We start from the raw sequence: 27,902 nt of genomic DNA, 5'->3' as shown, positions 1-27,902 counted from the left end.
ATAGTAATTAACTGAGTTGCTTATCCACTGCAGTTTCAATAGATATTTAGAAAAGGGGGATGCCTGCATAACTAATGTGCTGTACTGAGCATATAAAAATCAGCTGTGATTTTACACACTTCTTTTGTGGGGGCAAACTCTGACACAGTATCCTCAGGCACATTCTGCTTTCTGTAGAAGGCTATTTTTGAGACTGTATAAACAAGGGAAAAATAAAAGCAGGAAGAAGGCAAGGAAGATTAAGACTGGATTAGTTGATTTGATTATGTACAATTTAGGTCTCTTATCTAAGACAGACATTTTGGCTCCCTTTACAGTTAACAGAGAGGAAAATGTACTTCTGCAATTGTCCTCTGGAAAGTACACTTCTTTCTGTTGGCTCTAGTGGGAGCTTGCATGATTACTTCAGGAGAGGTGACTGATATTTAGCTAGATAACATTATTGAGATTATTTCCACTCTCAGAGACTTGGATTTGGTTTCAAATTTAATTTCCATGCTTCTCTTATGTCCTATGTGCTCTAAGTCCCATATATATGATGAAGAGCTTTACAGTTACTAATTATGAACAGATTCATAAAATGCTAAGAATACTCAGATTAAATATTGATGGAAGACATCTAAATATCTAACTAGATATACTTATGAAAGATAAGAAAGAAATTCAATTACAAGAAATAGCTGATAAGCATCTGAAAAATATGTTTAAGTTTTATCCAGTAATCAGATGCCATGGTGATAAAAGCGATCATAAATGCCTAGAGAGATAAATAGGATGTCTTTGTTATTGTCACATTTTCCTGTAACAGAGACTCTCGGAACTGCAGATTTCTAGCATACATGTAAGGCAAGTTTGTAGCTTCCTGGACTGATGCTACAACAGAGTAGCAGCTGTATTGCTTGTCTAGGATGCACATGCATTTATGCCTGTTTTGTATCTATTGTCTAGTATGGTTGGTTTCTTTAAATGGTAGAGGATTTAGATAAGTAGTAGAAAATCCCAAGGCCACTTTCTTAAATTATACAGTGTTTGTGCAATAAATCAGATAATAAATCTAGCTGTAGCAAAAGACGGAATTCCTCACAATTTTAGTGGAAAGCACATATGGGAAAAGGGAAGAAAGTACTGCATGTGCTACTGTGAAATATGACTTCTACAGTTGTCAGCCCCAGGTGTCCAAAATCATGAGTCAGAACTCAGAAAACCATTAATTAGTTAAAAAAGTCATGGGTTTCATCTTATTTTTGTTAGATTTCCTCTAGAAGAACCACACATTTCATTTTCAAATTCAATTTCCAATACATTAAAAATTCAACTTCATTTGATGCTTGAACAAGACTTGATGTTTTCTTCTCATTCTCTGGAATAGAAGACTTAGTTTTTCCTTTACCATTTTTGTTCCTATCACTCAATGTTTTAAACTATAGCCTCTGTTGCACTTCTGTTATCAGGTATTACATAGACTTAATCAGCTCAGGTAACAGAAATATTTTGCAGACATCCACCAATGCCTGTGCAAGGATACTGGCAGAAAAAGACTGTTCAAGAACCGGAATATTTGGCAACACAGTTCGCTAGAATCAATATCATGTCACAAAATGGAATAGATTTTGAATAGTCAGGAGAAAGAAGTGTTTGGTTAGAGGAATGTGCCATTACAAGCTGTTCACCCATCCCATCGTCTTACCTTTCATTTCCCTTTTCTTTCCTTCTGCATTCTCTCTGTTTGCTTGCCAAATTTCCCTGTATGTCCCTCATTATCCTTCCCAGACATGATTCTTCTGTGCTTGCCCAACTTCTTGTCTTGCTGCATCTCCTGGTCTCTAATGTTTACCTGTTTGTTTACAGCATCTGTCACGCTAACCTTCCTTTTCTGGATAGTTTTATCTAGACCCTCATGCTATGTCTTCCAATATTATGTAGAACAGTAATCTTTTTTTTCTACTAGCCTTGTTTCTGTTCTATTGGCAACAATGAGCATCGTGCTTATTTGTACAAGTAACAGTCTTCTTGCTGCATACAGAAGACTTTGAGGAAATAGTGCTATTTTTAACTGAGAGATCTAAAATCATGAATGAAGTGCTAAAAACATGAAAATGATTTTAAAAATAAGAGTTTCAATCTTACTAGTCAGAATTCTTCTTCTGATTTATTTTTTAGCCTTTGAAGTTTAACTATTTATATGGCTTGTACATGTAATAACTTTCAGAATGGCAACATGGAACTGCTCAAGGGAGATCAGTGGAGACTGGCTGACGTTGCCTTTACCATCTCTACTATACAGCCAGGTGGACTACTGTGTCCTACAACATTCTGAGATTCCTAGTACGTGTGTTATACTGGATAATACAGCATAAACTTTGAACCAAAATCTGTTTGATTGTTTTAAAAATGAAAACGAATGTTCTCAATTACAGTAATGCAAGGGCAAATTACTTCAACCTGGAGCGTCAAGTTTAAACTAGGAGTAGAGGACTGTTCTGTATTCTGGGAAGATATGTTATCTTCAGCTGTAGTCTCAAACTGCCTCTGTAGGAATTTTATGGAATGGAAACAAATGCAAATATTGTAGATCCTAGTCCTGCAAGACAGCTCTTGAGTATAAATAAATCCATTTGCAGAAAAGGAATGTTTTAAAAATATGATCACAGTATAGCTGTAGAGAAATAAAGATCAACACTGACTGGATTTACAACTGGAATTCAAGTTTGCCTTTTGGGTTTTCTTCTAACAGCTTTAGATCTTATCCTCTGATGGAGTCCAGATCTGGGTGATGTACAGAGCCACACAAATAATGAAATTGTAATGAAAGAAGGAAATTGTGAGAGTATCCAATAGCATACACATGTTGGAGAAATTACATTAGAGAAGATTCTAACAATCAATATTCTCAGGGCATCAGTGGGGCTTTGAGGTCCTTGTTCTTTGAGGTTCCACCTCTTAAGGAAATTCTATAATGTATTAAATTTGAGCAAAATATGGATGGGATCCATAATGATGGGTTGATTCAGAATATTCTCAAATGTTCTGTGGAAGGCTCAAACAAAGATAATTGCTACCACTACACTATATTGCAAGAGTTGATAATGGGATTGTATTCTTCCTCCAGTAATAATAAATGTGCCAAAGACTCTACATAAAACCCCCAGTGAATTAAAAATCTGGGAAGAGTGTATTTAATATTTTAGTAGGTGTATCATTTATGGAATGCACTTTCTGCTTTAAATCATTATATAACATTTCTTTCATGATAAAATTCAGGAGCCCAGATAATAGTCTAATATAAATAATTCATTTTTAAATAGGTGTATAATGTACTCTGCTTTCCACTACTCCCCCTTCCAACTGAAATCATACTTTTGTAATGTATCTTCTGAAACATTCTTTATCATTCATTTAGAGAAAAAAACCCAGACATTTGGGAAATATCATTTGGATGTATCTACTATGAGAAAAGGCTAATAATTTCTAGTTTCCTTGCAATCCATGCTTTGTGGCAGATGAATTAAACATGAAAATTTTCTCAGAAAGTTCTACAGACTTTGGTATGTAAAAATACACCTTTCTACAAATAGTTCTGATTTTATAGTGGCATGCACAGAAAGCTTGGGTTTACCGTGTAAGTCTAGAAATTCAGCACTTAAAACTCCCTGAAGATCAGTCAGAAATGATGCTGCATCTGTTACCTGACATCACAAGTAGGTATTATGTTAAGGTACTGGTTAGCATGAATCAAAAAGTTTCAAATCATATTATAGCAGTTAAGGATGTAGGTAATTGTAAATGCAGACTTTTATGCCAGGCTAAACTTGAGGGTACTATCACAGAGTACCTATCTTGTATTCTAGGAGTCCAAATCAAATTATAAATGTTTTCAGCTCAGCTTTCCCTTATTTAAGACATTTTCCTTCAAAACTAGTACCAAGGCTTCATTTAATTCATGCTTTAAGCACATTTATTTAAATGGTGGATTGAAACAGAAAAGGGTGCAACTAATGTAACAGATTTCTTTTTAAAAGTCTCAATTGTCCTTTGAAGTAAGATCTTGCAACAAAATCTCACTCTAACTAGAGCTCAGTCATGTTTCAACTGAATGCAATGCATGTTTTGCAGCTTCTTCAGTGTAAGCAGGATAAAATCCTTAATCATAGATGACAGTATTGGAAGGGATTTCTCAAGTCACTCATGCCAAACTCATGAGCTAAACAGGACTGTTCTTTCCCCAGGATTTTATCTAGTCAGCTGTTAAATGTATTCCTTAATAGTGACACTCAAGGATGCAGTTCTAGCCATTACTTGATTTTTCCAAACATTTTAGAATTTCTTCCAAATTTCCTTTGCCTCAAGAATGCTATTCCTTTCTTCACCTATCCACTACAAAATGTCAGTTTCTGCCTTGATCATGATTTTCCCATGCTTTCCTCTGAATCCTGACAATCTCTCTTCGTTATGAATGTTGTAGTCAGGAAGACAATGAAGTACTCTACTGAGGGCTAGAGATTCCTCTTTCTGGGACTTGTTACATTCATTACTGCCTTTGAGAATTGGGGATACTCAGAACACACAAACAGAAGGAAACTACATTTATTTCACATAAGAGGCATAATGGATTTAGGATGTGTAAGAATCATATTGCCTAATCATTAGCCACCTCCCCCAAAGTTGAATCAAGAACTTGGATTGTGCCTCACTTCTAAACATGCTGCATGGGATCCTAAGAAGAGGCTGAGGAAGAGCTACTGTGAGTCAGCATTCCCACTGCACACCTGCCAAGAGCTGAACGTTTGGAAGGAGAAAAAAAAAAAAAAAGGGTGGTAGACCTCCAATTCCCTCAAACTTCAGGAAGCATCTCTAACCAATACAACACAAAGTCATTTCTTGTGTGTGCTACAATGACTGTCTTCTGTCATTCATCCTTTTTATGTTTTCCTTCCAGTCTGATCAACTAGTCCCACAGAGCACAACTCTGAAGGCAGGTACATCTTCAGTCAGCCTCACCTCCACCCTCATGGCTATCACACATTCCCTAGGGGTGACAACTATTCAAGCTGGGAACAATTTCAACTAAAGTTGCTAATTAACCTTGCAGATAAAAGGCACAGATTGGATTGGTGGGTTGGTGACGGGGTTTGTTTTTGTTTGTTTGGTAGTTTTTTTATTAAAGTTTAATTCTGGCTGCCTACCTGCAGGAGTGTTTTAGCCTCTTAATCAGAAATAACTAGTGGCACCTGTATGTAGCCCTGATACTTAAATTCTGGGGAGGATGAGAGATTTGGATACTTACACTCAGTTTTTCATTGTGCTAGCTCTAGGCTGCTCCCCTGATGATGTGGAGGGCCATGACTTATGTATTATATGGGGAATTTGGCACCTAACATTTTATGACTGAGGTATCTAAAGATACCAGGCCTTGCAGGAGCTGGCTAATGGGCACTTTTACAGTCTAGTTGACCATTGTCTAGTACTAAGAGGTCCTCTTCTGGGGTCTGGTGCTAAGAGAGAGGCCATCTACTCTTGTCTGAGAGAAGTAACATTCGGTTTTCATTACTGCTTATGTAAGTAATCTATCACACTAATTCTGACTATGCTGTTGTATAGAAAATTGGGCTGATAATGTATATAAAGGATGCTCTTCTCTTTCTGGGTGACACAAAATTACTCTTTCATATCTACCTGCCCCCTTGATACACAGAAATATGGAGGTAAGTTAAATTTACTATTTGGGGTTGGTCGGCCAAACCAAGCCACAGCGTATAGAGAAATGTGTTCTCTGAGATACTGGAAAACAAAGGAATGAATGAATAAACAGGTAAGTCTGTATTCTTCTTCACTGTTATTGGTGTTAAAACAATTTGAGTGTTTAAATACTTTCAAGCTAAGTGCCTTGAAATGTATATACACATATATATGTACATGTAACTTTTTTTGCAAAATAATGTTGAATTCTTGTGAATTAATTCTGGATTATGCTAAATGCTTTGTAGTTCTTTTTTCTTTGTAACTGTAGAAAGCTTTTTAATTTAAATATAGCCATACTTAGTGTTGAACCATTGCTTTGATAAAAAAAAAAATACATCTCAGTTTTTAAAGTTTCTAGATGGACAGTTATCCAATATGGGCTTTTTTTAGCTGGAACTATTCAGCCTAAAACTGTATTTTCCTACAAAGTTTATGTAAAAAAACCCCTAAAACAACCCTTTTATTTGCTCTATACTTTAAATAGAACTCTGTCAGGCTGTTCCTAGTGTTCAATTTGTGGCTGTTCAGCACTTTGCAGTAACTGTAAAACTTCTTCCTGTTTTTGTACTTTTGTTTGTTTTTCTTTTCCCTCTGGTCTTCCTCATATTTCACTTTATCCTTTCCACTGCTATACCCATAATGGCACACTGTCTTGATAAGGAATACAGACCCATCTATCATACTGTGGGACACAGTCTGCAAATAAGTGGCCAAACGAAGGCAAAAAATAAGTGAGGGCATGATTTAGCTCACTGACAGTGCTTGGTGCCATAAAGACTTTCTCCTGAAATTGCTGCCTGTTGATCTGACACCTCTGTCATGACCTCTATTATTCTATTTTCTTTTCATTATTGCTAGTCCACAATGCTGAAGATACCTAGACCCATATCCAGAAATTCTAAGGATAAAAAGGACATGATCAGCTTTATGGAACCTACAAATAAGCTTTTTTCCCTGTTTGAAGGTTGCCATAAATAATGCAAGACTAAATAGATAGTTTATTTACAATCATGAAGAATGTTTCCTTTGTTCATGAATGTTTTAATAATTCAAAACTCTCTCCTGCTGGGGCACTAATCTCTTAACTGATCAAAAGAATATCATGAACTTGTTATCCTCACGATGCGCAGATTATGTTCTGGGCAGGCAGCAAAATAGAACCAAAAGACAGCTAAAACTCTAATTAAATACTGATTTGTGTAATGTTATATTCCCCCATATTTCACTTCTATTTTGATAGGTTTTTGTCTAAATCTTCAACAAATGTCGTCAGCCACTCATGGGGAAACAGCACAATAGTGTAAAGGAAGCTACTATGTAAGTCACCCATGTAATTAGAAAAACATTGTCATAATTTACAAGTTGATCATAATGAATATATTGCACAGTGTGTCATGGCTTTCCTTTTGAGAGATGCTAACAGATGTGCAACAAGCAAATGTATTCTCAGTGATGCTATGTAGCTTGTACCCCCTGAAACTGTTAAACAACAATCTAGGTGATGTCTGACAATGGAACTATTGCATTTAACTAAGTATTGGGAGATGTGTATTTCAGTCTCGGCCAATTTAGTTAGTGTGTTTTCTATGTGCAACAGATTTCAAGATTATAAAAAGGGCATATTATCAAATAAATACTTTTTTTCACTTGAAAATAGATGCAAGGTGGATAGATGAGAACTAAGAGATCCCAAAGACCCAGGTGTCAGGGGCTCAGTGACTGGCTTAATACAAGAGTTTCTTGTTTACTTGCTGTCCTTCAAAGTATCAAGTCGCTTGTGAAGACTGTAAGTGAACCAAGAAGATGAAATATCCTGTGTTCTTAAAATTTCATACAGTTAATTTATCTAATTAAATAGTTTGAAAGGGATACAAAGAAGACTGTGATCTTCAGTCTGTGATCAGCAGTCCTGTGGAACTGAGATAATCTTAAAATGCTTGATACAGAATGAGCAAATGAAGCTTTTATGTAGGGGTCAGTTGCCTTTCCTGCTGCAGGCTTGCAGTTGAACCTCCACAGATGTTTTTGCATGCGATGTGCCATGCTAAACAAATATTCTTCAGCATATGCAATCTTAACAAAACTAGTTTTGGGTATTACACTGCTAGAGTATGTGATGTGGATAGAATGAGTCAAAACAGGCTGGCATTTAGATATGTAACGACTGAACTGTTGGTTTACATCTTCCACTCTGACAGTGTTACCCTCCTATACGTGTTTTATGGTAACGGAAATGGCAGTCACATACTCTGCTCAAAATGAAACAACAGTAGGAGAGAATGACAAGAGAAATCATTATACATGTAAATGTATACCATTAAACTAGTGAGTAATTCTTATCAGTGGACAATGCAGAACGTTCTACATGAAAGTGATACACAAGATTGCAAAACTTCATAAAACAAGATTAGAACTAGACAGGCAAACTGAAATTACAGTACAATGACAGCATTCAGAGAAGACTTGAGAGGCATTCTTCATAGTGTGTTTTTCAAAGGCACAGAAAAAAACAAACAAAAAAATCTCAAGATCATTTAAACTTTAATAAACAACATGGCTGTATCTACAAGACTGCTTAGTCTAACATCTTTGAATGTTATAAAACAAGAATGGAAAAACAAGCAAATTAATCTTTCACTGAGGGCATTTCATTCTTTTGAAAACGGTAAACTTCCTAACTCCCAAAGTGTCACGCAGTGGCTGTCTGCCTACAGAGGAACATAACGTGCACATCGTCAGGATAACCAGCTCGTGAGAGTTGCTCCCTTAACAAGTCAGCCTCTAGCTACTTCATGAGATGCTGTTACGTTATTATTTTACTGTACAGTTATGGCGCTGATGACATTTAATTCAGCACACTTTCTGAGCTTTGTCAGCACTTGATCTCAAGTGCCTGATCATAAATATGCAACTAGTCCCATGTTAAGCTGGCAATTGAATTTATACTCACCATAAAGCATAGCTCCTCCAGTTTCATGCAGAAAGCGGAATCGATGGTTTTTAAACAACCAAATTGTTAATATTGTAAGAATGAGCAGAAAGTTAAAGACTAGCAACTCCACAGCTCCCTGATGATAAAACTGATCATCTTTCACTGATACATATTTCTTCAACTTCTCCATTTCATTCCCTTTATGGAAAATATGTGCAAAATAAAAAAAAATCACAGGAAGGAAAGTGTTACCACTTTTGGTACAAAAAGTCCAGATACTACAGAAATTCACAGCAAGCACATCTGTTTCATTTGCAGCCTCATAGTAAAGTGCCCCAGCTCAGAATTCAGCTGGATTCTAGTTACAGCTTCCTGTTTCTCTCTTAAAGCTGCCCTGTCTCATTTTTAATGTTACAGTTGCATCGCTGGGCTGTGCTTGCTCCTGCTGTAGATGCAGAAATCACCTCCAAGGCTCAGCCCTGTCAATTTCTAAAATTCTGTTGTAAAACTCAGTCTGTGTTTGTAATGTTTCTTCCTGTAGTTTACAGCACAATCTGAATCCTAAAAATCATATTTTGTCCTGATAGTTTAAGATGGAAAAAATTAAAAGAATGGCATAGCAACCTTTTCTACATTTCGGAAGCTTAAAAATCTGTCCTCTTTCTCACTTCTAAATATAAGCAACTTAGAATAAGGGTGGCACTTTACTATGGTGCAAAGACAGAAGAAGAAAACAAAACAATGAATAAGGATTTCAGGATTTAGGCCTTGAACTTGTACTGATCCTGCAGGAAGACTGAGATCTCTGTAAAAGCAAGGGTCCAGTTACCTAGAATTAAAAGCACTTAAACCCTATCAAACTGAATAAAATGCAGGGGAATTTACTTTCCATCATTTCTGTTATTTGCATGTTTTCATTTACATTATTCAAGCCAGGAAACAGTAGAAATTGTCTTACTATTCATAGCTAATACTCATGGAAGATTTTCTGCCCGAGCCCAAGGCTCCAATACGTGTATTATACTGGAGAATTCCAAATAAACTCTTGTCTTCATCAGAAAAAAACCCTGATTCTGCTTCTCACTAAAAAAAGGACATTTTCCTCATTATTTTTTGTCGTAATCTCATAAAATTTATTTTTTAAAAACATTTTAGGCTAAACTAATCTGTAGAGAATCTATTCCAAGTCAGGTATTTGTCAAAGGTGTATAAACCAGAAATACCTAGATACCCATACTCTCAGTAATTTCAGGGCTGTAGCTGATACTAGTATGAGTGTTTCTAAGGAGGCACTCTTGCTTCAATCTACAATGTTTTTAAAATAGCTTGGTAAACAATCAGTACTGTTCTCTGTGTAAATTAATTTAATCACATTTTAAACATTTTCATTTTTCTTTCACTTTGGATGAAAAGCAGTTTCCTTCTAGTTCTTTTTAAATTAATGCTGTTTCTTTGCTTACCAGGTATTTTTTTTCAATCTCTATCACCAGTTTTACTCTGTCCTCTGCACTGTATCACTATCTTCTCTCCGTTGTGTTTCCCTCATTTTCTCTTTCTTTCTTTTTGTAATTTTACCTGATAATTTGCAAACAGTCAGGATTACTTAAGTCAAAACTATATTTCTGAACTGGTTATTAATGGGAGTTTCTGTGAGATGAAAAGTTGGCAAAAGCTATCTGATACTTCCCAAATCAATGAACGATGCAACTCAGTTTCAAGTAACGATAGAACTTTGATGTTAACCTGTATTTTCTGAGAATTATTTACTACCATATTTTGAATGACAAAATAATGTATAAGGGAATAAGATATAGCAATTTCATTATACAACTGATGCAACTCTTTAAAATGTTAATCACATAGCCAAGGCTCATAAATTTTATAAAGGAGAAAAATAAAAATGAAGACTTGATTTGGATATTGTACTCATAGTTTAGAAATGACAGTGACCTTAACATTGTGAGACTGATCCTCCATCTCCAATGTGGAAAGCAAAAGCAAAACAAAAATAATTTGAGAATAACCATATTCTGTGTCTATCACAATGAAAAACAAAGATTTCTTATTATGAAAACCAGAGTTCTTTGCTACCCTTGTCAAATAGGTAATTTACAGGTGCTTATAATAAAATCAATGGAAAAGAAGCACAAAACACTGAAAGGAGGTAATTTTATACCAAGAATCCCAGTGATTAGACTATTCACCTCAGATCTGGGAGACGAGATTCAATTCCCTTTTCTATTTGAATTTACCTGAACCCATGTTTCTCACCAGACAATAAGTAGTTCCTCAGTCTTACTTTTAGAGCAGTTACAGAACGAAATATTTGAAATGCGTGTTAAATTTCCCAAAGCTGCATTTCCCCTTTTGCAAAATAGGGTTATGAACAATCACAGGCTACAGCAGTTTGCACCATGCCAGAGCTTAAATGGAAACAAATAATTTTAGCTTTATTATCAGATTTGGATAATGAACATTTTAATTTATTGACCCATAACAGGAGGTGGAAATGATGGAAATTTAGGAGTTATTTGTTCTCGGTGTCCTATCCATTTGCATACTGGTCACATCAATTACATTAAAAAAGCCAGTATGTGATCACATGAATAAAAGGTATATTGCTTAGGAGCAAAGGGGAAAGAATTTAGGTTGCATAAACAACTTATTCTTTATTGCCCAGTCTTTTGCTCTCTCTCATTCAATATGAAGTACTTTAGAGTGTCCTGAGACAAATGTTAAGAATAATATCCTGACTATCATATATACAGTACAGATTGCTAGACAATATATTAGTGGTTAAAAGGTAGTACAGTTTCCCTGGGTTTGATTCCCCAGTAAAGAATTTGACATAGAGCTTTTAAGTGTGCTTTTTTGCTTTTGTTGTTTTATTTTATTTGCTTGTTTGTATGGAAAAGTATAATTCAGGGAGAAGAAACAAAAATCTAACGTACACGGTCATTAGATAACTGAAGACTGGACTTTGTTCAGGAGTTTTCTAAAAAATAGATGCATGGTGAAAATAATTGAATTGTATAGTGGTTGATGAGTCATGTTTCTGTGTGTGAAGCTGTTTTATAACTGGTTTAGAACTATAAGGTCATCAGAGAGAACGGTGGGTTTTTGTTGGTTGGTTTTTTTTTTTTAGAGAAGCATTGAAGGCATTTTCAGACTTCTTTTATGTAAGAAAAGACATCTGTGTCAGGAAAAGCTTTACTCAAAAAACATCATTATCCTCAAGAATGAGAATTTAGACACTAATAATCTTGCTTCAAAGTTCACAAAACCTTGCCCTTGTTGGGAAAATGTTGGGGGTTTTATGTTTCTTTAACTGGTTTTATTTGTTCTTTTGTTTCTACTGAACTAAAAATCACAGGTTTGTTCCAATATGTACTTTTTTGGTAGGTTATAAGTTTCTGAAGTTTGAATCTTAACAATGTAAGGACTTCAAAAAAGACCATACCTGAAAAGTAAGACCAAGTGTCCCAGCTCTACAAACTTTTCAGCATGTGCTTAAGTCAGTTAAGATTCAAGCCTCACTTACTGGATAGGTTTTGGACTTAAATTAATCTACACACATATCCAATTTTCTCTTCACTGATAGTTAGATGGGTATGTTTCCTTAATGTTGGCATAATAAAAAGATGCTTATAATTCAAGAGCTTATTGCTGTAATGGATGAGGGATAAATTATGTATTTTATTACTTTAACTGCTTCCACATTCTGGGTTTCATAGAAGTGAATTATTGTAGTAGGAAAAAACCACACCTCTACAGAAAACAGATAAATATTTCAAGGCAGGCTTTGAGGATATATAACCATAGTTTTGGATCATGAATCCAAACTTGTCTTTTCTTTAGACTATTGGAATATCTGTGATAGCCAGAAAAAGGTTGCCAGAAATTATGTGAATCAGGTTTTTACCTCTAGCAGATAATGGCTTTAAACACTAGGCTAAACAGTTTTGTTTCTACATACACTCGGAGTTTGGCAAGTGATTTTTTTTTAATTTGTGCTTTCCTTCATGCACAGAAGCACAACACTAGACACTGAGGAAACATTATGATCAGAGTTTTCTATTAGCTGAATGGAAGTTTTAGGCTTGCAGGTGTTGGACTTGGGGCTTAAATTCTGCCAAAAACTAAGCACAGCTCCTTATATAATTTTGGGGAGATCTGGTTCTAAACAGCATTCATCATGTTACAAGATTGGACTTTTAGGTACTGCTTTCTTCTCAGAGATGCAAGACAACTTTAAATCAGCTTTCCAGACATAGCAAGCCATTATAGTTGCTGCTTATGAGGAATCCAGAAATAGCATCCAAAACTGTTGTTTTTCTTCGCATTCTCAAACACTGTATTAATCCTTCACAGAGCCATGTATACTTGTCTAATCCCATAATTGTCTGCAACTGGCACTAATAGAATTTTTAGCTTGCGTGTCCATTATGCCAGACAAGTGTTTTCTTTTTATTTAAAGGTAAATTTTGATTATTTCAAATGAAACATTTATCTTCCACGAAAAAATGATAAAATCTACTTTTTTAACTCCATGTGTTTGGTTTTTTTTCCTTGTTAAATTCTTAATTTCTTCGAATGTTTTTTTTTGTCAGCATTTTTCATCTTCCATTTCATCTGGGTGCATAGAGCATTCTCTGTGAATTCCAACCAACACGTAAGATTTCTGATTCCTGGGCAAAAGTATTTCTCCAAATTATGTATTAAGGTGTTTTTTTCTTTCTAAATGAAATTCATAATTTATGTGGATTCATTCTATCTTGATGAAAGATTTAGCAGAGATATTTATTTTCCAGAGACTTTGTCCTAATGATTTTAACAAAATTCTGTTCCCCTCCAACAAGAACAGTTTAGCATTCTTAGTATGTATTAGTACTGTGGTTTTCTAAAGAAATTAATGCAGATTTGCATCAGTGAACCTCTCTTCCACATACTGAGTTAGTCTTAAATTTTTGGGGAAGGAGATAGGCTCATAGGTGAACTTATTGCCACTACTAATGTTCTTGAAGCTTCTAAAGAATCAGGTATTTAAAATGGCCATGTTGAAGTGGTAGAAGCTTATCCACAGGTAGATCTTGGAGGAAGTCCTTGTGAAGTGCTAGCAACTAGAAAGCTGATGTTGCAGACTCTTCTAGTGACTGAGTAATACAGACTGAAACATGCAAATACTTTTCATCAGGTGGTCCATGCTAAGGGCCTGGGCTCAAAAAGAATACTTTGTTTTTTTTTAAATACAGTGAAAAATTTCTCTGTGTATATAACTGACAGATGTCACATGTCTCACAACATGGTGGTTTCCTGTTTGACAACACATTTGAAAAAAGTGTCCATTTTTCTTTCTAATCTTTCTAATTTAATGTCATCGTTCATTTACTATGAAGAAGTGCTACAAAACAAGAGGTAGTACATTTTTTTCTACAAAACACAGGATACTTGTTCTTAGCTAACTGCTGCAATTTATCTACATCTGTAGAATACCATGCTTTCTCATTTTAGGATTAGGAATAGCAATGTTTACATCATTCACAAGGCTTTTTAGGAATTCATTAATACTTGTAAATGGTCTGATATCATTGAGTGAAAAGTGCTATCTGAATAAAAGGTAACCTTAATATCAGCTTTTGGCATTCATTTAGTTATTTTAAGTTTCCTTTACAAATAGGAATTCATGCTTATTTCCTATTCCTTCTGTATCAGACAATGCATTTTAAAAATATCATAATGGCTGAGGGCATAGAGAAGCAAAATCTTAATATCTGAGTTTTAAGTTACTAATATTTTTCTAAGGGGGCCAGATGTTTAACTGCAGCAATTCACATAAGAGTTCATTATTGCTATACGCTATCTGAAATATGCAAAAAATATGAAGATATGATGATTAAGGCAAGCTACCACCTATCTGATGCAATGTGTTTGCAAGTGGTTATTTTATACATACATTACTGGGGGAAATTTACTGGAACTAACTGGTACAGTACCTTAAGCATGCTTTTTGCTCTTAAGAATCTGATGACATTTTGGCATGTATAGTCTACTCAGAAGGATGCCCTGAATGTTCAGGGTCATACATGGAGAGTAGCTAATGTGAAACCTGTAAGTAATAAAGAACCCTGTATAAAAATTTTCAATCCAGTTAGCTTTGTTATATTTTATGATAAATGGTGTGACTATGTTATTGCTCTCTGTATGCCATATTATTTCATTAGAAATATAGGTACAGAGAACCAGATACCTCTTGAGCTAAATTAAACCAAATAACCTCTCCGATATTTCTTCAGGAATGCTTTGCTACGTACAGTTCTGGAAAAAAGGATGAGTTTGGGTAGATGAGAAACAGCTCTACTGAAAGTAGAGCTATCTATGAACAATACACAGTATGGCGTCAGAAAACCTTATCAGTGTTTGAAGTAAGATCTCATTTGAAAAATTGTTGGCAATGTGATCAGATAATCTGTTTGATTCTTTCTGTGTTCAGGTCTTTCCACGTTCTTATATCTAACCACATTTTCAGTGGTATCTGGGCCCCTCATCAACTTCTCTTCCTAACTGAAATAACTCCACTCCATGTTTTTGTTGGTTTGCAGGCCAGATAGAACAACAACATTTTGCAGCAGCTGCATCATATTTACAATATTGATAACAGATTATAAATCAAGTAGGAAGGGATCTGGATAAAATAAAAAGCTAATTTTGGTTTTCACAACAGGCTACCAGGTGAATGAAGAAAGTTTTCACAGGGAATATATTCAGAATATTATTTAATAGGCCAAAGAGCCCAAATAATTTAAAGTTTCTGTTGGAAGGTAGTATATCAAGTGATTCTCATAATACCATGCTCTTACTACAAGTAATATTTGCTTCATCTCCCTTGGCATGTCATTTTTATGAACAGTAAGTAGTAGTCTTGCTTATTTTCTACGTTCAACCTTATCAACTCTACTTTATGAATTTCACAGAACAGTAATCCTTTTCTCACTTAGCTTGGCAGATGTAGAAGTCTGCTCTTACAGAAACTATTAAGACTGAATAGAAAGTAAGAGGAGTCTTGTAAATCAGTAGGGAGATTCTTGTCTTGGAAAACACAAAGTCAGAAAAGGAACACAGTGTAAAAACTGTAATTAATTATAGTAATTATAGTTAGTGGAAATTCCAAGCAAAGAGACAGTGCTTTAGCAAAGCTGGCAATTATGCAAGCATAGGAAAAGTACAGCCAAAAGTAAAAACAAACAGTGAAAACAAGTGCATCTATATATGTAAATAAAAAACCAAGCAAAACCAACTCTGAAACTGAGAAATCAACCACATTGCCAGTGCACAGATAACAGATGTTCTGTCACAGCTTGCTTGCCTAAAATCCCCAGGCAGACTGGAACAGGATTAGTGGGATCACAACTGGTTATCCTTCTCTAATCCATTCCAGTCAAGAAGATCTGCGTTGCTAGCTCCTGTTCTTATGCACAACTGCCTATGAAATACTGTGGGCTAAGGCCACTTAAGGCCACTAAGCCCATGGTGGTGGGCTAAGTGTCAGTTTATAACTGCCAGGCCTCAATGTGTTTTTGAAATCTGTTCTTCTGCTTAGAAGAGCCTCCCAATGAAATCAGTGTATTTGCTGGTTGCTATCAATCTTGTCCTCTCTTTTTTTTTCTTGAGGTCAGACTCTGGTTTTACTATTGCTTATTTGGTATCGCTGGTATTCCATCTACGTGGGTCATGTCTCTAGTGACAGAAATAAGTCCACATAATCTATATATCTAGTAAGTTACAGCTATTACTCTTAGCTGAAAAATAGCTTTAAAAATAATTTCTGCTTACTGGAATACATCTTTCTATAATTTCTGCTTACTGGAATACATCTTTCTATCCAGAAGGCAAAGTTGTCGTGTCCTGTCCATCCCCCTCTGCCTTGGTTCAGAGCCTGTTTTACTGCCTAATCAAAATACAATACTATTTATAATGAATATTGAGTTGAGTGGAATTGGACTTTTAATCTCCCAAGAGAGTTGTGATATTTCTGCTCATATGTCACTGTCTCCAGGCATTGTATCAACACAGGAAAAATATTTTCTCCCATTTGAGCACCAATGAATTCAATGTGCCCTGTGATGTAATGACCAGCTCAACACACTGTAATCATCGTGCTGGAACTAACCTTTACAGACCAGTTTCAGTTAAGAGAGAGCTAACATGCTCATGTGCATTTTTCTCTCTGAGAAGACAGAAATGCCAACACTCCTGGAGAAATTAAAGCTCTGAAAGAGAGAACAGTTTGCTTCCATGAGTTATCAAAGTACAGTTGATCTGCTTTAGGCAGTTTTAGCCAATAGGTGCAGAACTAAGATGAATTCTTAAGAAATTCTGAGAAACTGATATTACCTGTTTATATAGTTTAAATTAATCCACAGTGCTAAATGTCAGGATCATGAAGAAGATATTTCCATGTTTACTTCTGTGGGTTTAATGTTAATTTTCAGCTTGAACTGCTGCCCTGCGGTATTTTTTTTCATATTTTAATAAACTGAAAAATAGTCTAGATAGCAAGATTTAACTTAAAGATGCTAAGTGTAAAGAAAATTTTAAAATTATAGTCTCCTGGTGGGAGACTACTACGGGGAGCTAAAAGGGGAAGAGGGGTTCACTATGAAATGTAATATTCATCCCCTAAAATCTCAGCACACAAAAAGGCTGATTTGCTTCTTATGTCAGGCAGTCCATTTCTGGGAGGACTGTAGCACACTGACTCATGTTCAACTTGTGGAGCCATGGACTTGTGCATCTCAGTGGTTTAAGTTTAGTTTCCTATAAAGCAGGTGATGCATCATTCCCACAGACTCTGCTGCAGGCTGGGAGGTGTGAAGGCAAACCTTATTGGTATAAACTGAGGCAAAAATGTCATTGAATACTCTTGTCTTTTCCATGTCCTTTGTCACTAGTTTCTCTGCCCCATTGAGATGTGGGTCTGCATTTTCAATAGCCAGTTTTGCTGCCTTTTCCTTAACTCCAGCGAGTTTCAACTCCAACTGTTTAAACATTTCTCTGTGTGCTCAGGCAATGTCTCTATTTCTCCTGGGTTGCCTGTTCCTGCTTCCACCTTCTTTGTGCTTCCTTTTCCTGTTTGAGCTCAGCCAGGTGTTCCTTCTTCAGTCACACTGGCCTTCTGCCATGCTTGCTTGACTTTCTGCATGTTGGGAGGTTCTTGTGCTTTGAGGAAGCTACCTTTGAAGATCAAGCAGCTCTCCCGGGCTGTTGACATTAATAATGCCCCACCCTTCCATATGAACAGTGATATCACATCACTGACTCAGTTGTGTTGGGTGTACACCAGCTACAGAAATGCAGCTGAATCCATGACTGCCACGCTGCAGCAGCAAACATCCTGACTGAGGCGGCTGACTTAAATCATTAAAAAAAAAAAAAGGCTGATAAGGTATATTACTGCAGTCCTTTTTGTTTTTCTCAGTTACATTGTTCAACAGTATGTCATTTGGTGACTTCTGTTTCAGATACAAATTATATTACACTGTACCGTGTTGTATCAAAATGCTACTAAGGAAAGTGGGAAAAATACCTGATTTAACTGACTTACATGACATGGACTCTTTTTGAGTCGAATCTGCGAGTGTATCCCACTAGAGGGCTCTCTTTACACGTGAAATGAAAATTTGACTTTCAGCAGTACTGGATCTTCTATCAATTCTTTCGATTAAAGACGGGTTTTGGTTGATGTAAGAAACGCATTGTAATGCATCAGTATACTGGATAGAACCCCGTTTGCAATATATAATTAGTTTTGTGATTGCATTTTCAGAGGAAGCATGCTGGTCCAACTAAATTATTTTTAGTCTGTGAACATGAACATTTTGAATAACTCCTAATTAAATTAAACATCTTGTCCAAATTCATATCTCTCTGAGATCCATAGGAATCAGATTAGGCCCAGATTGTCACTTTATGGGTTATTCCAATACCATTAAAGTGTTTTTTGGCAGGGACTTATGTTTACATATGCTGTGGCCTTTCTTATGTGAAGATAACCCTGCTATCTTCCTACCTGAGAGCCTAAAAACATACTTTATTAAAATAGACCTATGATGAGCAATGCTGTTTTCATCTTTGTCAGTATCCAAACAGCATCTGTTCCTTTTTTTCACTTGAACACTGTTTAACAACTTGTAAATAAGAAACATTAAGAACAGTTAATCATTGTTTTTACATAATTGCACCATGCTATCAGTAGCAGCATTTCAAGAACACAGGTTGTGTTCTTCCATACTGAAGAGAAATGGGGCTATGTTTGTAAAGAAATGTAGGCACAAGAAGCATGGGCAGGTGCTTTTGAAAATCCTGGTGGATTTAAACTTCTATTGCAGACAAGGTTTAGCCCTGCTTCTCTGCTGTAGTAACTAATCTTTCTTTTGAGAATTATGTCCAAAACATAACTAATTTAGATCTGGAGTGCCATATTTCTTCCCTTAACCAAGGGAAAGCCTGAACTGCTCCCTCTCTTGTCTCCAGTCTAGCCCTTAGCCTGTGCTCTCTCTTCCTTTGCCATTGTCTGCATAGGTTCTGCACAATCGTTTCTCTTCACCCTGAGCCATATTTTAACCTTCTGTTGCTTTTGGTTCCAACCTTCTTATTCACAGACCTCTTTTCTTCCAACTGACAGTTTTCAAATATTTTTCTCTTGTTCTTTGGAAACTCTAGTTGCTATAGAGACACCTGATGATTACAGAGACAGTGACTTACCTTTGTTAGAGCACTAGTTGCTATAGCAATGACTATTGGCTATGGGTTCAATGAAATCTGCTACGTGGTTCATGCCCTTTTACACAGCAATACAGCTTGTCAAATCTTCTTTTAATTGTTATGTTCAGTAATGAGACTGTGAGCCAAATTCTGTTCTAATTGAAGTCAGTGGGAGTTTTGCCATTAACTTCAGTGAGACCACAATTTGGTCCTAAACTCCCATGTGCATAAATAGCAAAAGGAACCTACTTTCAGCACAGCGGCAAACTGAGTATGGTTTCATTCAGTTAGTAACATCTGAACCCCGTAACAAGACTTGGATGTCTGTGACTGTATTTTTGTAAAAACTGAGTTAAATTTATAATTTCTCTTGGAATGTTATAGAAATAGTCAATTCTCAGATCAAAAGTGTCATGGTCCTTGTGGGTGGGGGTGTGTGTGTATTCTTTTAAAGAGATGAATTGCAAAACAAAAATATCATCTTTAAAATTGTTAGACAATTTGTTTTTCTTCAAGGAGAAGTGTTTCCCTATTGTTGCTTTGTGGAAATAGTGATGAGAGAGTAAACATTTTCAAGGAGATATCTTCATCTCACAGAAGGGGTATCCCTACTGAAAAGGTAGATATAATGCTGTTCTTCCAAAGGCCATTATTTCTTGGCAGTCTCCCTGAATTTTTTTTCACACTATGGGAATGACCTCTGAAGAATGTCTTAAAGCCAACTTTGCCTTTGAGCTATTTTTGTTCTATTTAAGGTATCCTGGAGATAGTTTTAAAACTGTGGGAATCCAATTCAAGTACAAGTTGAGATTGGAAGGCAATATATTCGATGTGTCCTTCCACTTATGTTTGTTCTGTTAAGTTATACCCAAATTATCATATATCGTGACTGTTGTAGTCACTTGTTCCTTCATGTAGCGGTCTTTTCAGGAACTCATTACTGTCCTCCTGTTTATTCACTGTTTTTATGAAGCTGTGTGGAAATCTGCTATGAGTTTGTCAGAAGAACAGAATTTCTTTGCCTTGATCCCCTTGATAGGTCTAAGTTACAGGCAAGATTATAAAATGTCTAATTTTCAGCATCCTCAGAATAAAACCTTTGCCATGTTCAATTCAACAGCTGCTGCAAAATTAAAAAACTCAGAAGTCCTCTTACAGACTTCTACTATGCATATTTTGTATGAAAATCTGCTCATGTTAAGCAGTCAGGAATAGATGAAAGAAAATCATGAAAGTACCTGAAATAACTACCATTGATCCCTTTCTAAAGGTCTAGGCCAAAATGATCACACTGGAGTTTTTCATTTGATTAAGGGAAAAGTATGGAATGGAGAAACAATGCCATTACAACAGAAAAACAGAAGTCTTTGTATCAGCACATATTTTGTATAGGTTTCTAGTAGAGTCACTCCCCAGGTACTGTCAGATACATGCAGAACACTGGAACTCTGTGCGTACTCCCATGCTCTTGGTGTGCTTTACTGCTCTGTAGCATTTTTTTGGACCCAGGCCAAGACTGAGGGAATCCAGACTCACTTATCTTTCCTCTCCCTTCATATAATTTCCTGAAAATTTGGCATTTCTTCTTGCTGCAGTAGTCACTTCTGTTTCTTTCTTCTGTTCTCCAAAGATAAGCTGTGGAAGACTCCTAAAATAAATCATGGGAAAAATCCTCTCTCATGAATTCTGCTCTCCTCTGGTGATCAGTCTCATCTGATGATCAAAGTCCGTATTAGGCATTTCTTTGTTTTGATACTAGCCTGTTGGGCAAACTGGTTGTTCTTGCTATTTATGTCTGCTAGATTTTCTGTGAATAGAGGCTTATGAATTGTTAACAACTGTCTGTTATGAATCCTGTGCAGTTATCTTTTGGAATTTCTGATTGATTTAGCATCATAAAATCAGAATGAATGAATAATTCCGGTTTGAAGGAACTTCCAGGGGTCATCTGGTCCAAAGTCTGAGCCAGCTTAGATCAGGCTCCAAATTGCTCAGTGCTTTGCTGTTTTGTTTTGTTTTGTTTTTTTTTTTTTTTCCTGGGTCTTTAACTTGTGGGTAGAAAAGAGAGGAAGCAAACAAGTGCTGCATTCAAATTAAGTTTGCCATTTGAAGTAGTTATATACACAATTTATACACATTTATAATGTAGAGCTGAAATTCAAAAGCTATGCATAAATTCCATTGTACTCAAAGCATCATATGGTGACTCCTGCATCTTCATTCCTGTCAGTCTGGTCACAGAGTAACATTAGAGCTATTGTTTTTGTTGCTGAAGTTTCACTTTCTTAGGCATTACGTTAACATTTTTCCAGCAATCTGTTATGGGAGACACAGGAGACTGAAATACGGAAAATTCTTGTGGACCACTAATTTTGTTGAGATTTTTCTGCTGTGCAGGAAAAAGCTTTATGAATTACGTACTGACTAATCTGTTCTGTTTCTGAGGCATGTGAGGAATTCTGTCCTGTCTTCTAACATGCACACACGATGTATTTTGGATTATTCACATATTCTGCTTGGATGCCTAGTGCATTCCTGTATGATTTATGGACAAACTATAATCTGGTACTTCAAAGAGATATATTATTTTCCATAACCTTCTAGTAAGAATACACTATCTGAAATGAGCAACAAACAAACTTAAAGGGATGTCCGTTGCAATCTGAGGGAGAACAGATACTAATTCCCTGCTTGTGGATGTTCTTTCCATCCATGCACCACGTTAAAACATACAGCAGTTCTCTGACACTGGTAGGGGGAGGAACTACAGGGGCTCACCATCCCAGTTTACTAAAGGCTTGGAACAAAGCTAGATTTGTGTGTCTTCAAATCACACATATTCTGGCAAGTGCTCCTTAAGTGCTTAACTGATTAACCAGTGCACTTCTAGGATACTGAGACTTCTGTAGACGTTCATGTCTCTCACAGCTTAGGTACTTAGAAAAAACAGTTATCTTCTCAACAACCTTAAAAATAAAAGGAAATAATTTTAGGAGAAATCAGAAAAGTATCCCGGATACAAAGTGTCAGGAAGTTACTCAAGCCGAGCCAGCACTTGTGGTATTACTGCTTTGTTCTCAGACTTGCTGTTAACAGTGCTCTTTACCCACCTTGTTGTCCTCTCTCTTGCCAGTTGTCTTCCATCTCTGTTGTTGTTGCTTGACTTCTCTGGATCACAGCTTGAATTCTTCTTCTCTTCACCATGTCTGACAGTCTAAACCTGGCAACACTAGGTGCTGAATACAGCCCTCCAGGTGTACAGAAGATAGCAGGACAGGTCCTCACCTACCAGAACCGAGATTATCTAAAATGAGAAGAGCCATAAATAAGAGATTTTTTTGATCAATGTCTTACAGCAGTCCTTTTTTATTTGTTTTAGTAGCAGCAAAACCCAGAACTTCTGTGTGTCCACATATTCTGTCACTCCAAAGTGGAGTGAATTGAACTGGTCTTGGAAAAGAGGAAAAACTGCAGCTTCCTGACCAGCTAGATTTTACTGGATTTGGAGACACAACAGTCATAAAGATTCAGCACTCTTCCTCTGGTTGCTTCCATCTTCTTTCCACCTTCTAAATTTATAGAGAAATAGCCTTTGAATGTAGTTCGTCATATATTCCACATGGAAAGAAACACGGTCTTATGGGGGTGTTAAATGGGATATATTACATCATGAAACATGTTTGCCAGGTAGAGTTAATGTGCAGGCTTAAAGGTTCTTTTTGTGGTTCTGGAAGACTTGGGCCAGCAAAGTGCAAGTTATTTTGAGTATTTGTCAAGTCTGGGTTTGAATATGGCCTTTTGTTGAAAGACACATTATGGGTGAGTAAAACCTCAGTTATTGGCTCTGAAAGTAAGTAATTTCTTGGGTTATATTTGCATCTTGCATGCTAATTAATTTTTAGGGATTTTAAAAGAATTAAGACAGAAAATACCTTTATCTGTCTCTGAGTTGTTCTCTTATCTAGGAATTATTTAAAAAATAACACTAAATATTTGAAATGTGGATATTGTAATGTTTTATAATGATAGGTATTTTTCATGTCTTAAGATGGTAGAAGAAAATTGAGAGTATGTTAGTATTCTGATAATACAATGGGTTGCATTTTCCCAATGAAAATTCAGATTTTAAAGTCTCCTCCTCCCCATAGAAATCGGTTCCATGGAATGCAATAATTCACGTCTCATGTAAGAATTAGACTTTTTAGAAAAAAGTCAGTAAAAATATTTTAATATATAATTTAAAGTTACTGACAAATGTACGTTATTCAGCATATCCCCAAAATGGAGTGTTAGACACTGAGAAATACCTTTTACTGCCCTGCTTTTTTTTAAAAAAAAGTGGGTCACGTAACATTTCATGTGACATTTCAAAAGATATGTGGCATTTTAAAAGATACGATAAGAGCACATCTTAAACTGAATTGCAGTCATAGTAGGCAAATAGAGGAATATTTGCATACCAAATGGGAATTGGCAAATTTATACCTACTTCCCTAACATTTTTAGAATTTCTATTAAAATGATAATTTTGTAAAGGAAAATAGTACAATTTTTGATACTTAAGGAATGCATTTGAGACAATTCTCAGATTTATCACTCATTTGAAATGGATGGGAGGGACCATAAGAATAGCTAGTCAGATAAACAATGTATTTTAAACAGAATTTCTGCTCGGGAATCAAATCTAGAATTAGCCTGATTAGTCATCTGCTCAGCCATGAATTATTGTTTTTCTGCTTCAGCTTGACTTTTTCTTTCTATGCAATCTAAATCTAATGCAAACACATTTGTTTTGCAGTTCATAAAGGTGATATTACCATAAAAACAAGCAATTCACTATTTGTTACTTGTGTTCTGCCATTCTACCTGGATTCATTATAAAAAATAAATCCCATTTCATGTTTTTACATATGAATGTATACACTTTAGGCCTCTATTTCTGAAAATACTAGCAAAGATGATTAAATAGAGTAGATGCTTTGTCCCAAGGAAGCATTGAAATTACTTTAAATTGTCCAAACATCTTCATTTAAGTGAGATAACATTTTCAAAAGCAGTGTAGATAATGGATTTTTGTTTCCAGCATTCATATCAGTAAGCAAAATTTGCAGGCAATAACATTCTTTGAGCTTCTGTTGCAAAGCAAATAGAAGTCAGTACAGTGTTATTTAATGGGGAAAGAGAGATTTATTTCTTAAATAATAGTAAAAAAAGTTGGTGTTTTTTTTTAAATAGGAATTCTTTTTTTTCCCCCCTCCCACTCCTTTTCACGTGATCTGCTCAGGGTGAGCAAAAAAGGGGGCTTTTTTTAAAAACCCAACCAGCCAAAATAAAAATAGCAACAAAAACCAGTCAGTGATTAAGAAATCTTGAAGGAAAATGTAAACAGGCTTCTGAAATGAAACTATTCTTGAAGAAGTCACCATGTATTTTTCCATCTTGTTCTTCTTGAGACATTGGACAACCGTTACAGCTCATGGTAGTAAATCTACAAAGAAACTGGGAATTGGCCCCATCCCTCTTTCAGGAAGAGGTAGAAACCTCTTCCTCCAGGACAATCATTTTGTCTTGAAAGAAAACTCATATAGGAAGGACAAGCAAATTCGGCTAATATGTAGAATCAAGGAAGAACTCTGAGCCCTCAATGTCAAGACTAGTGTTGAGATGGAATGGGGAGAAGGCAGCATCATTCAAATGTATGATCCTGTAAACGGAGAGAAAATACTATCCCAAAGCACAAAGGTATTAGGAAGCCACTTCTCAAAACCTCTTCTGGGGTTTTGTTTCCTCTTTAAACCTAGCATGACTATCTCAGGGGCTATGATGCTTTCTTTTTCAGAAATAGATCTTTTTGGTAAGATAAACTCAGTGAAAATTGCTAATAAAAATGTAGAATTGATGAAGTCTACTTCTTCTAAAGCCCAGATCTGAGAGATGGGACATCTGAATTCCTTGCCTTACTTTGCCACGCACTTCCTGTAGGCATGTTATCATTTATATCTTCTTGAGTAAATTAAATCTCACATGTTTCTGAATGATTTTGGGATCTTTGAATAGTTACTATAAAAGTGTCCAGTAGTGTTGAATTGACAAGTAATTCAGGCATTTTCCTAAGGAACACATCCAGCTATAACAGGGGCTTAATATTTTGATGCCATCATGCACAGTCCTTTATTTGGATATGCTACTGAAGCTGCCAATAGCTATACAGAAGCAGCACCTCTGTCTTCAACTCTGGCCTCCATTTCAATCCCATTTACAGAAAACTGATGTGTCTTCCTTATGCACTAAACTATGGAGTGGAATTCGTGGGCCTCCATTTTTAAGTTACTTCCACAGTGCACAGAAGTTTCCATGGGAGAATGGCATTTCTCAAACTTCAGAGTCACAGAAAGCTGGAATCTTGCCAGTCATGCAACCTAAACAGTAAAGGATTACAGTGGCATACCAAAAAAATATCTGTTCAGATATGGTACTTGTCACTTCTGCAGAACTATGACATATGTTTGTAATCTTCTGGGAAATTAAAAATCCCATGCTATAATCAATGCTTTGGGTGATGTTTCCCTTTGTCCTGTAAATCTGCAGTAACAATTGCCTTTGCTTTGATGTAAGACAGAGTAGGTAAATCAGAAACACATGAAATAGCTTTCTCTGATTTTTCAAGCGTTTTGTACACTGTTCAACTGTCCTACAGTTCATCTGTAGAGTACAAAATTATGGTTGTTAAATGTGAGTGTATACAAATTTTTTTGTGTACTTCTACAGCGTGAAATGTATATTGACTCCACTGAACAATATTAGATCATAAATAGATTGAAGGAGATCCTTCTGTTACCTTGAACACTGAATAGTGTACTGAGGAAGATGAAATCAACACCATTTAATGCCATACATAACACAAAGATTCCGTCATATTTTTCCACGCTTATTTAAAAGGTATTTTTCAGAACTGCAGACCTGGCTATTCAGCATATTTGAATACATGGTGCTCTTACTATAAACTCTGCAGTCTTCTGTAACTTGTAGCATTAGTGTCTAGAAAACAAGATTTTCATCAGTAACAGCAGCATTTAGCCAGACCTTTTAAAAATTTCATTGAAAGAAAAAAAACTGTCACAGTGAGTTAGTTTACTGTCCTGTCCCTGCTGGAGACCTAAGGTTGAATTCTGAGTTGGGTCACAAGTGAAAGAGTAATTTTATGCCAGTCACCATCTGTGCAGCATCAAAACATCACCACACATTCTAGCCTCATTCAGAATGCTATGAAATCAAAGTTACAAAGACATGCATCCTTGCCTCAGTAGTGAGATGTACTGATAGTGCTGCTTGGGAACACTTAAACAGCACTACTGCATGATGGTTCATTCTGTTACTTACTGCTTCACTTATTAAAAGCAGATTCTCATCTCTCTTGCATCTGAGGAAATGAGATCACAATTTGGCCCTATAACAGTGAAATAACTCATTTGCTACCTAATGTGTTATTCCATTAAACGCCAACATACCAACCAGTCACAGACATAATTCCCTGCTTCTTGTTTTAATCCTGCTACGCTTTCAAATGTACTTCTAATGTTGGAGAATTCTTCTGCATGGAAATATAATTACATCTTTAAGTTGGGACCGTGAAACATTTGCGTCTGGCAATGGTGATTTTGATACCTACAGATAGATTGCATTAAGCTACCTTTGCTACTGAAAACTGACAGGGCTTACAATTATGCTGTCACTAGATCTGCAAAAGCAGAGCAGGGAAGCAGCGTTTGTAAGACTGCTTTGTGCCAGATGGCACACCATGTCAGAAGAATCTCTTTGAGCCCTTGTGTTCTTGCATTATAACCAGCAGATTGTCAGCTGGAGTAAAGTACAGAAAGTATGTAATTTAACTGACCTTGTCTCTGCAGGAATTGATTCAGAATCAGAGGATGAAACTGTTCATGTTTTGACTTAGTGAGGCTATTTCCTTTTTTCTTCTCTCATATGAGATGTATCAGTGATTGATAAGGACTGCTGCAAAACTTGCTCTGAAATGTGAATGATCTGTGAACTTGAAAGACATGCCATTTTAATAAAATAATACTGCTTCTCAATACCTAGAATTTGGACTGCAAATTACAAAATACAGCTCTATTCATTTTCATGGATACATGCTAGAAACCATGTATTTTCAGATTGTGATCTTGAAGTCAAACTTCAGACACAAAATCAGGCTTCTCTGTAATTGATCTGCAAACTTCCCTGGATAAACCACTTCAGTCTGAAGACCCAAAGCACGGTGAGGCCTGTAAGCACCAACCTTTCAGTCTCCTTCAGGTTCTGTCATTAACTTTCAGTCAATTACAAAACATCAAGTAGTGCACTCACAGGGGAAGTGTTTGAGAACCCTTATGGCTGGGTATGTAGGGAGGGAATAAAGCAGCTTGCTCACTCTCCACCAGCACAACTTGCTTGGGTGCACGCTCTTTAT

The 27,902-nt window shown here is 36.1% G+C and overlaps 1 protein-coding gene across 1 annotated transcript in view; it reads right to left on the bottom strand.

The window, feature by feature from the left end:
• Positions 1 to 8,983, bottom strand: part of SLC9A9 (solute carrier family 9 member A9) — a 206,658-nt gene extending 197,675 nt beyond the window's left edge. Inside the window, exon 1 of the mRNA XM_074877559.1 lies at positions 8,690 to 8,983. Coding sequence (XP_074733660.1) covers positions 8,690 to 8,861 — 172 coding nt within the window. The 5' untranslated portion in view covers positions 8,862 to 8,983. The remainder of the gene's footprint in view (positions 1 to 8,689) is intronic.
• Between the last annotated feature and the right edge of the window lie 18,919 nt (positions 8,984 to 27,902).

The sequence above is a fragment of the Strix uralensis genome, chromosome 9 (assembly GCF_047716275.1).
Source record: "Strix uralensis isolate ZFMK-TIS-50842 chromosome 9, bStrUra1, whole genome shotgun sequence".
Classification (NCBI taxonomy): domain Eukaryota; kingdom Metazoa; phylum Chordata; class Aves; order Strigiformes; family Strigidae; genus Strix; species Strix uralensis.
Note: the sequence above shows the minus strand (reverse complement) of the source record. Positions and strands in the feature narration are given on the sequence as shown.